Source organism: Macaca thibetana, chromosome 8, assembly GCF_024542745.1.
Source record: "Macaca thibetana thibetana isolate TM-01 chromosome 8, ASM2454274v1, whole genome shotgun sequence".
In the NCBI taxonomy this organism is placed as follows: domain Eukaryota; kingdom Metazoa; phylum Chordata; class Mammalia; order Primates; family Cercopithecidae; genus Macaca; species Macaca thibetana.
The window spans coordinates 71,532,109-71,541,016 of NC_065585.1; the positions used below are offsets into that span (position 1 = coordinate 71,532,109).

Genomic DNA, 8,908 nt, shown 5'->3' on the forward strand with positions numbered 1-8,908 from the left:
TTGAGATCACGCCATTGGACTCCAGCCTGGGCAACAAGAGCAAAATTCCATCTCAAAATAAATAAATAGGCCGGGTGCAGTGGCTCACGCCTGTAATCCCAGCACTTTGGGAGGCTGAGGTGGGTGGATTGCCTGAGCTCAGGAGTTCGCGACCAGCCTGGGCAACACTATGAAACCCCATCTCTACTAAAATACAAAAAATTAGCCAGGTGTGGCGGCATGTGCCTGTAGTCCCAGCTACTTGAGAGGCTGAGGCAGGAGAATTGCTTGAACTTGGGAGGCAGAGGTTGCAGTGAGCCAAGATCGCGCCACTGCACTCTAACCTGGGCAACAGAGAGAGACTCCATCTCAATAAATAAATAAATAAATAAATAAAGTTCATGTTTAAAAATAAAACATCAAAATAAGCTTCTCCAAGAGCAGAGAAAAGGTTTGATGTTTGAGGTGCAACATTTGAATAAGTACCTCTAAAGCCAGATTAAGTTTTTAAGCAGTTGCTAAAAAATTAATGAGGTTTAACGTGACCTATTTAGGAGAAACAGTTCTTTGTTGTGTTCTATTAGAAGGCTAATCCGCCTATGGAAAAAAAAAATTGAATCCTATTTCTTTACTCCTTCTTTATTGAATCTTATTTGTCTACAAAAGTAAAGGGAAAATACTGTGAGGAAAAAGAGCACAAAGTGGATCAGCAGTGTGCAGTTATAGGGGAGAGAGTCACACCTACTTTTACTGAAGACAAGTTGAACTGAAAAACTGGGATTACCTTTGCCCCTAGAGCAGCAGAAGGCCCTGCCCCGCTCCGTAGATCCTGACATTGTTTAATGGTGAGAAGTGGACATCGTTTAAATCCCCAGCTTACCAGGTTTCACCACCTCACTTCCCTCTCTAGGGTCCTATCAGGGTGATATTTGCGAGGCACTGTCTAACCCAAGAGAGTCCTGAGGTGTCCTCCAACAGGAAGATGCCCTGGACCCTGTGGATGGTCAGGGGATGCGAAGTGACTGCCAGGGTGGCCTGGCCACTCCCAACAGAGCACAAATGTTGATTTCAGAATCTTTGGCACTTTCCAAAATGTGGCTGAGCAGTAATTTGGAAGCCTAAATCCTGACTTTAGGAATTCATAAGAACAACCAATGTTTTATAAACTCAACAGAAAGTAAAATAAACAAACCCAGGGTTTTACGCTCCCTCTTGTTATTTTTATGGCAATCTTTCAAACTAGTTCAAAATGTTCAATCCTCTGCCCTCTCAAAAATACTGAGTTGGGGGGTGAGGCTGGTGGGGGGAGGGGGGACAAAACGACTAATAGTAACCAGCATACACTGCAGTTTACCATAGGTAAGAGCTAAGGAGATCTCGCGGTGAAAGAGTACAGGTTCCTTTCAGGCTGGCACTGAAGTCTCTCTCCTTCCCAACCTTCTCATTGAGGAGGGCCCAGCAAAGAAAACAAGGATGTTTATATTTACCCAGAAATGTGCATGGCAATTGACCATCATGGTTCTCTCAATGAGCTCATCAGGACATTCCAGAAGGTGATGCCCAGAGACCACACCAGCATTATTGACCAGGACTGAGACTTCGCCAACCTCCTTGCGGACTCTTTCAGCCGTCAGGTAGACATTCTCCCTCTTCCCCACATCACAGGTGTACGTAAAAACCTGCAAGTTACAGTGGGGCAGAATTTCTTCCTCACCATTCCCAGCTGTCCTCAGAAGTCCAGATGAGGAGAAAACATGCAAAAGAGAAGGGAGTGCAGAAAGTGAGTCACATGGCGATCAGTAGGACAAAGATCACACAAAACAAAAATACTACAGTGAGCTTCAAATTTCTAACGCTGCAAGGCTTGCCAACGACTGAGCTTTACAGCTGCCTTCCTCCCATGAAGTCTTTGGGAATTACAGCAATTTACTGGATAACTTTGCTTAGGGGAAAGCCATGTAATTGTGACAAGCCCAATACAAGTAGACCACATGGGATCAGCTTGCTGGAGCTAAAGACACCTGCAAAGAACTGATCTCAGCCCAGAGCTCAGAGAACAACACACACACACTACACACTCCTCTTTTTTGGGGAAACAGTGGCCCAAGAAAAACAGCTCTTAGTCTTTAGTATGAGAACCCTCAGGCTGGGCGCGGTGGCTCAAGCCTGTAATCCCAGCACTTTGGGAGGGCCGAGACGGGCGGATCATGAGGTCAGGAGATCGAGACCATCCTGGCTAATACGGTGAAACCCCGTCTCTACTAAAAAATACAAAAAACTAGCCGGGTGAAGTGGCGGGTGCCTGTAGTCCCAGCTACTCGGGAGGCTGAGGCAGGAGAATGGCGTGAACCCGAGAGGAGGAGCTTGCAGTGAGCTGAGATCCGGCCACTGCACTCCAGCCTGGGTGACAGAGCAAGACTCCGTCAAAAAAAAAAAAAAAAAAAAAGAGAACCCTCAAAATAGAAACTCACTTCAAGACTCACAAATCAAAACTGCAATTAATAATCTAAATTCATCCAAAGCCAAGAAATGAATCCACAATTTTTAATGAAGAAGTAGGGGTCACTGACTTGTTCTAACTGGGCTAGCTGACTCCTCTAAGAAGTACTCTCACAAATCAAGTTACAGGTAAATATGCAATTTTACCACATAAGAACTTGACAATTTAAAAACCAAAATCGGTATCCTGGAAAATGAATACCCTTATCTTTTAGGTTTTGGCAGGGAGCACAAAAATCTGTATTTGCTACCCCTCCATACCACCAATGAAAATGGTACCTTTTCACCCTTAAATTAAAAACGCAGGTATCAATAAGTTTGGTGATAAATTATCAATACAGGGGAGAAGTGCCCAAGTCAATTTTCTCCGTACAGGTAAATGTTTTCCCTAAAAATGAAAAATTTTGTTAAAAAGCAAGAGCCATTATCAAATTTCCTGGACCAATATTTATGGTTGGTTATGGACTTTGCTTTGGCTAAAAAAAAAAAAAAAAAAAAAAACTCAGATTCAGGTTAGTTAATAAGTATCCAGAAATGCAGATTTCCTGGGGTGACCAAAAACATGCAAGAAATTTACAACGAAGCCTAAATTCTCCAAGAGCTTTCTCTTAGGAAGCAACGCGTCTTTCAATCACGCTCAGGGAATGTAACTAAAGCACTTATCGCTGGCGAAACAATGTAATTATGTTCCTCAGGCTAAACTTATAGTAAATCGTCAATACTGCTCTCGTTTAAGGGGTTCAGACCACAGTAACACAGACACTTCTTCAGTCGAGTCAGAACTTCCCAAAGACACTTCAGTTTCCCATCGCGCCGGTTCTAAGTCGGAGCGAGACATTTCTTTGGGATCCAAACCTGTGGTAACAAGTTCCCTCCGCCTTCCCTACCCCAAAGGGCTTAGGAACCCGCCCCTGCCTCCGTGGTCCCCAAAGAGACCGAACCTCCGCGAGGACTGGGCACCTTCTCCCTGGTAATACAGAGGTGATCGCGTTCCTTTATCAGGGAGCAAATTCCACTCGTCTCCCGAAAGACCGGTGGGGTGCTGCTTTCCTCCGCAGCCGGGCTGACCCCACAGCGGGGTTTGGGGCCTGCCGTGGTAGGGCGCGGGGTGGAAAGAGGCTTGACCCAACAATGCTCCCGCGCGGGTCCGGGTTACCTTGCAGCGCGGCGGCGTCGGCCGCCTCCAGGTCGCGGTAGATGTGGCGCACCATGCCAGCCGTCTCCTCGTTGCTCTGCGTATTGATGTCCCACAGCACCAGCAGCGCCCGGCGCCGGGCGAACTCCAGCGCGAAGAGGCGGCCCAGGCCGCTGCCGGCGCCGGTGATGAGGCACACCTGGCCCGCCACGCTCTTCTCCTTGGGCCGCACCAGCCAGCGCGCCGCGGCCAGCACGAACGCCCAGAGCACTTTGAAAGTGACCACGAAGAACTCCACCACGATGTTCATCGCGACGCCCGGGGCCCCGCACGAGCCCAGTGCCTGCGTCCGCGCCCACCCTGAGCCCGGCAGTCGGGCTCCCGGCCCCGGCGCACTTGTCACAGAGGCCGGGACGAGAAGGCTGCGCCCCGCGCCCGCCCCCGATGTGCCCGCAGGGTTGGAGTGCGCGGCGCGGCTCCCCGCCTGCGCGGGGCCACTCCCGCCCGGGCTCGGCGCTGTGGCCCCGGACTGTGCCCGCCGCGGCAGTCACCCGGCTCGGCGCCTCCTGCCGGCAGCCGCCCGCCCGTCCCGCAGCGCCCAGCCGGCCGGCTCCGCTGCAGTGGCGGTGACAGCCGCGAGTTAGACGACTCGCGCTGCCCTCATGGCCAAGCAGCTGCCGCCCGAGCGTCCTCGGAGCTGGCGAGCCTGCTCTCTCTCACCCCCGGGGAGGGGTGCGCAGCGGAGGCGGCACGGGCCAGCGGGTCGCCGCGGGAGTTGTCAACTCGACCCAAGTTGCGAGAGGGTGGGAGAGTGGGGTGCGGGGCGGCGGAGCGCCAGGAAGAGGAGACTCGCTCGGCGCAGGCGAGCGCTGCCCAACGCCTTGCAGCTGCCCCTGAGGGCTCGCGTCCTCCGGCCCTGAACTCCCCGCGGCTGTCACTCGGGCACCGGGCTCCGCAGCACAGCCCGCTTGCAAGTCGGAGCGCTCCGGGCCGGCTCTGAGCGGGCTCCACGCTCCGCGCTATATAACCCCGCGACCGGGAAGAGCCCGCGCCAGCCTCGGCATCGGCCCTCCCTCCGCCCGGCCTCCCCGCCCCCGGGCGCACCCCGCCCCCGGCCCAGCCCCCCGCCCGCTAGCGTCCGCAGAGCCGAGCGGGGTAGCCCCTCTCACACGGCGGTGGCCGCAACCTCAGCCCTCCTCGCACCTCCCTTCGCAGCTCACGCCCCCTCCCGTGGGGTGTCCCGGCCTCCGCCTGCCGATCTCGGCAGTCAGCAGAGCCCGGGCCATCTTCCTCCGGCCGTCCAGTCCCCGCTGCTCCCTGGCTCGCCACTTTTCGTTAACCAGGGCACTCCGGACCGCCCCGCCTGCGATCAGGCGCTGCGGAAGACAGCCCTGTGGGCTGGCGAGACGACAAGGACCTCGCGGCGCGGCGAAAGGGGTGTAGTCTGCTACTACCGCGGCAGGGAGCTGGGAGGGCGGCCAAAAGTGACTTCGAATTGCAGCTAGCCGTTTGGAACGTGGCCCAAAAGGCTCGCATTTTCCTGGCTGGAACCGCCGCCGCGGTGCTTGCCTGCGGTCCGGGTCAGGCGTTGCCCTCCCGCCGGGCGGGCGAGGAGTGGTGCATGCTGGGATTTGTAGTTCATCCCCATGAGGCTCGTCCTGGGAACATTGTGGGGAGGAACCCGAGCCTAATTTTGTCAGCGCAGCCTGGAGATTAGGACCCGGAGTTGCCGAGGTGTCAGCATCCTTTGCTCTTGAATTGATTAAAAAGTGTAATCAAATGCATATATTTTCTTCAAACAAGTTTTACCCGAAAGTTGGCTGAAAGAGGCTAAATCAGGGAGTTGTTAATTTTGCGTCTGCAAGGAGGCTTTTTAGTTCTGGACTCTTTTCCGGCTTATTCTAAGACACCTATGAGTCGTGGGGCTTCTCTTTTGAAGTCTTTAAGTGGACAGTGCGCATGCGCCAACTTCCTCTTTTTCCGGCTGGAACCATGGAGGGTGCGGAGTAAGTTTGACGTCCTCTCGAGAATCCTTCTCCATCTCCAGAGCCAGATACTTTTTGAGTCACTTTTTCTCTCTCTGGCTGTAGCTTGCACCTTTGCCCACCTTCCTGCTTGTTTGTGACGCTTTGTGACACCAGTGGGGACCCGAGGCTAGGATGGGGATGCAGGCGGCTATAGGACAGAGGTTTTGGAGATCTCGGGAACGAGATGTCGAGTTGGAATGTGTGTGGAACCCGTTGGTTGGCTAACGGCCCAGTCCTCGGTAGAGGGTTTTTGGGGGTAGGCGCAGAACCTCAGAATTGGGTTCGTCCTTGGCTGGTGCTTGGCTCAGGCCTCCCTGCCGCTAGGCCTTTGCTTTCAACATGTGGATCCTGATTGAACCAGGGTGGTGGTGGCTTGCCTTTTATTTTTATTTTTAGTTTTGCGCTTAAAGTCCGGGGATCAGTGCCTTGCAGCAGTCTTTAAGCTGGGATTTGTAGTTCGTCCCCGTGAGGCGCGTCCTGGGAACATTATGGGGAGGAACATTTTGTTATACGGCTGTTGGTGTGTTTTTTGTTTTTTTTAATTTAGTCGTCGGAGGCCGGGCCTCTTGGTTGAAATAGGTAAAAGCGTATTGCTATTGTGTCATATTTGTGATTGGGTTTTAGGTAACGTGGTTGGTGTTAAAAGTTATTGACATGGAGCTAAAATGTGCATCCTACACTGTAGCATGCCAGAGCAAGTAAAGTTATACGAGTGACTAAAGTCAGTGACAGCATTTCTGTTAAACAACACTGCTCAGTACGGGAGTAATACAGGACTGTGAGCTTTTTGAGCTATTGATAAGGTTTTTGCTTGTTAACGTTAGAGAGAAGAAGAAGAAGGTTCCTGCTGTGCCAGAAACCCTTAAGAAAAAGCGAAGGAATTTCGCAGAGCTGAAGATAAAGCGCCTGAGAAAGAAGTTTGCCCAAAAGATGGTAAGTAAACTTTTTGAGGCACTAGCACATAAGGAGACGCCTTGTTGGGATTGAGAATGAGGTGAATGTTCTTGGCAAGATTTACTTCGTAACTGTACCGAGTAATTGCTTAGCTTCCTAATGTTACAATCTGAAGGTGGTGGGGGATGTGATTGCATACTGTGGCAAGAAAATATTTAAAGGAAACGCGTTTTCGTATTCTTTTTAATAACTAGCATTGCTAATTGTGATTGAGAGCTAAAAATCATGAATAACTGATGATTGGTTTTCAGCTTCGAAAGGCAAGGAGGAAGCTTATCTATGAAAAAGCGAAGCACTATCACAAGGAATATAGGCAGATGTACAGAACTGAAATTCGAATGGCGAGGATGGCAAGAAAAGCTGGCAACTTCTATGTACCTGCTGAACCCAAATTGGCGTTTGTCATCAGGATCAGAGGGTAAATTCAGTTTTGCTGTATTCAGGTTTGAAAGGGAGAGTTAGCACCGGTAAAAAACAAACAAACAAACAAAAAAACTTCACATTACTTCTGGGAGCCCTGATTCTGAAACACTGGAGTAACAATATTTTAGGGGAAGCTAGAACAAGGAGGGTGGTGATCACTAATGGTTTAGTTGCAAGCCATGTTCCTCACGCTCCTATCCCTTCTCTTAATCGAATACAGAAGTTCAGTGTGTAACGTGAGAGGATTCCTGTCTGTTTAGGTGTAGGACTCGATATTCCAAACTATAATGGTTAGTATTAATAAAAATTTCGATGAAAGGCAAATGCATTTCTGGTCCCTTTTCACCATAGTATCAATGGCGTGAGCCCAAAGGTCCGAAAGGTATTGCAGCTTTTGCGCCTTCGTCAAATCTTCAATGGAACCTTTGTGAAGCTCAACAAGGCTTCGATTAACATGCTGAGGATTGTAGAGCCATATATTGCATGGGGGTAAGTCTCTTTTCTCCTTTGATTTCTGTTTGGTAAATTGGCTGTGTGTCAACATGAATTTTAGATGTTTTAACAGTGGTCACCTTATTTATGTTTGCTTTTTCACTTCAGGTACCCCAATCTGAAGTCAGTAAATGAGCTAATCTACAAGCGTGGTTATGGCAAAATCAATAAGAAGCGAATTGCTTTGACAGATAACGCTTTGATTGCTCGATCTCTTGGTAGGTTCTGTTTGGGGGAAAATTTGACCATGCGATAACTTCCTATCCTCTTGTGGCTGTACATTTCTCACTATTGTGAATCTTCATATATTCCCTGTGATTCTTGGTTAAGCTTAAAGAAAACGTAAGGCATGGTTTCATTAGCTTGAACCTTATCTTCATAAAGCCATGTATTTACCTTGTTTATTCCTGGTGTGTTTTTATGTCACAGCCTACAGTTGCTCTTGTTGGGTGTCCTAAAGTCTATCAATTAATTCAAAACTTTTTGCAACTTTAATAATCTTAACCTTAAAATATTTAGGTAAATATGGCATCATCTGCATGGAGGATCTGATTCATGAGATCTATACTGTTGGAAAACGCTTCAAAGAGGCAAATAACTTCCTGTGGCCTTTCAAGTTATCTTCTCCACGAGGTGGAATGAAGAAAAAGACCACCCATTTTGTAGAAGGTGGAGATGCTGGCAACAGGGAGGACCAGATCAACAGGCTTATTAGAAGAATGAACTAAGGTGAGAGACCTCATCCTGAGAAAGGTTGAGTTAACGCTAGAGTGCAAGTGCTGGTAATCTTGAATACTTTTCCCATTAAATATTGAGGGGGTTCTGAATTTTAATCAGTGCTTTTGTGGGGAGCGGGATCAACTGTCTTAATGATTACAGTTGGTTTGTTTACTTAATGATTACAGTTGGTTAGCTTTTGAGGACCTTTCTGGAGGAAAGGAAAAGCCTGTTTGGAGGAGTCTTTAAAGATGGAAATTGGGAGATCTTAAAAATGTAAACTCAATCGTTACTTTTTAACTGTCTAGGTTATGTTAATTGTTAGCTGGCTAAAGTGTTTTCTAATGGTTTTATTTTTTCCTTTCAGGTGTCTACCATGATTATTTTTCGAGTCTCGTCAGTTTAATAAACAGTGCCTGCTCTCAAAATGAAATACATTGTTGTATTTGTGATTTTTTTGGTGGTTAGCCTGCCTCTGTGTTCCCTTAACTATTGTGGTAAGTCTGGTGTGTGATAAAATTAAGCCAAATCATCTGCCCGTTTTGTGCAAAATCAGCGTCGAGTCTGTGAAAAACATCTCTTAGGTTTTTAAAAGACTTTTCTCTACAAAAGATTTTGTTTTTAACTGTGCTGAGTGATTCAAAATGGGTTTATTCTAAGCCTGTTTCACAAGCATTTGTAC

At 48.8% G+C, this 8,908-nt stretch overlaps 2 protein-coding genes across 2 annotated transcripts in view; one reads left to right on the forward strand and one right to left on the reverse strand.

The window, feature by feature from the left end:
- Nucleotides 1-4,639, reverse strand: part of RDH10 (retinol dehydrogenase 10) — a 30,319-nt gene extending 25,680 nt beyond the window's left edge. The window contains exons 1-2 of the mRNA XM_050802311.1: nt 3,635-4,639; nt 1,467-1,702 (exon numbers count right to left, since the gene is read on the reverse strand). Coding sequence (XP_050658268.1) covers nt 1,467-1,702; nt 3,635-3,923 — 525 coding nt within the window. The 5' untranslated portion in view covers nt 3,924-4,639. The remainder of the gene's footprint in view (nt 1-1,466; nt 1,703-3,634) is intronic.
- An 869-nt stretch (nt 4,640-5,508) lies between these two features.
- On the forward strand, nt 5,509-8,659 carry RPL7 (ribosomal protein L7). Its single transcript, XM_050802315.1, has 7 exons — nt 5,509-5,623; nt 6,472-6,573; nt 6,846-7,012; nt 7,369-7,506; nt 7,618-7,727; nt 8,029-8,238; nt 8,594-8,659. Exons 2-6 carry the CDS (start codon nt 6,571-6,573, stop codon nt 8,235-8,237), a joined length of 627 nt encoding a protein of 208 aa, XP_050658272.1. The 5' UTR covers nt 5,509-5,623; nt 6,472-6,570; the 3' UTR covers nt 8,238; nt 8,594-8,659.
- Nucleotides 8,660-8,908: the final 249 nt, after the last annotated feature.

Excerpts from the sequence above, each read along its gene's own strand:
- RPL7 (XM_050802315.1), top strand. Across the intron at positions 7,013-7,368 it reads TTTGTCATCAGGATCAGAGG|TATCAATGGCGTGAGCCCAA; the intron begins GTAAATTCAGTT and ends TTTTCACCATAG. Across the intron at positions 7,728-8,028 it reads TTTGATTGCTCGATCTCTTG|GTAAATATGGCATCATCTGC; the intron begins GTAGGTTCTGTT and ends TAAAATATTTAG.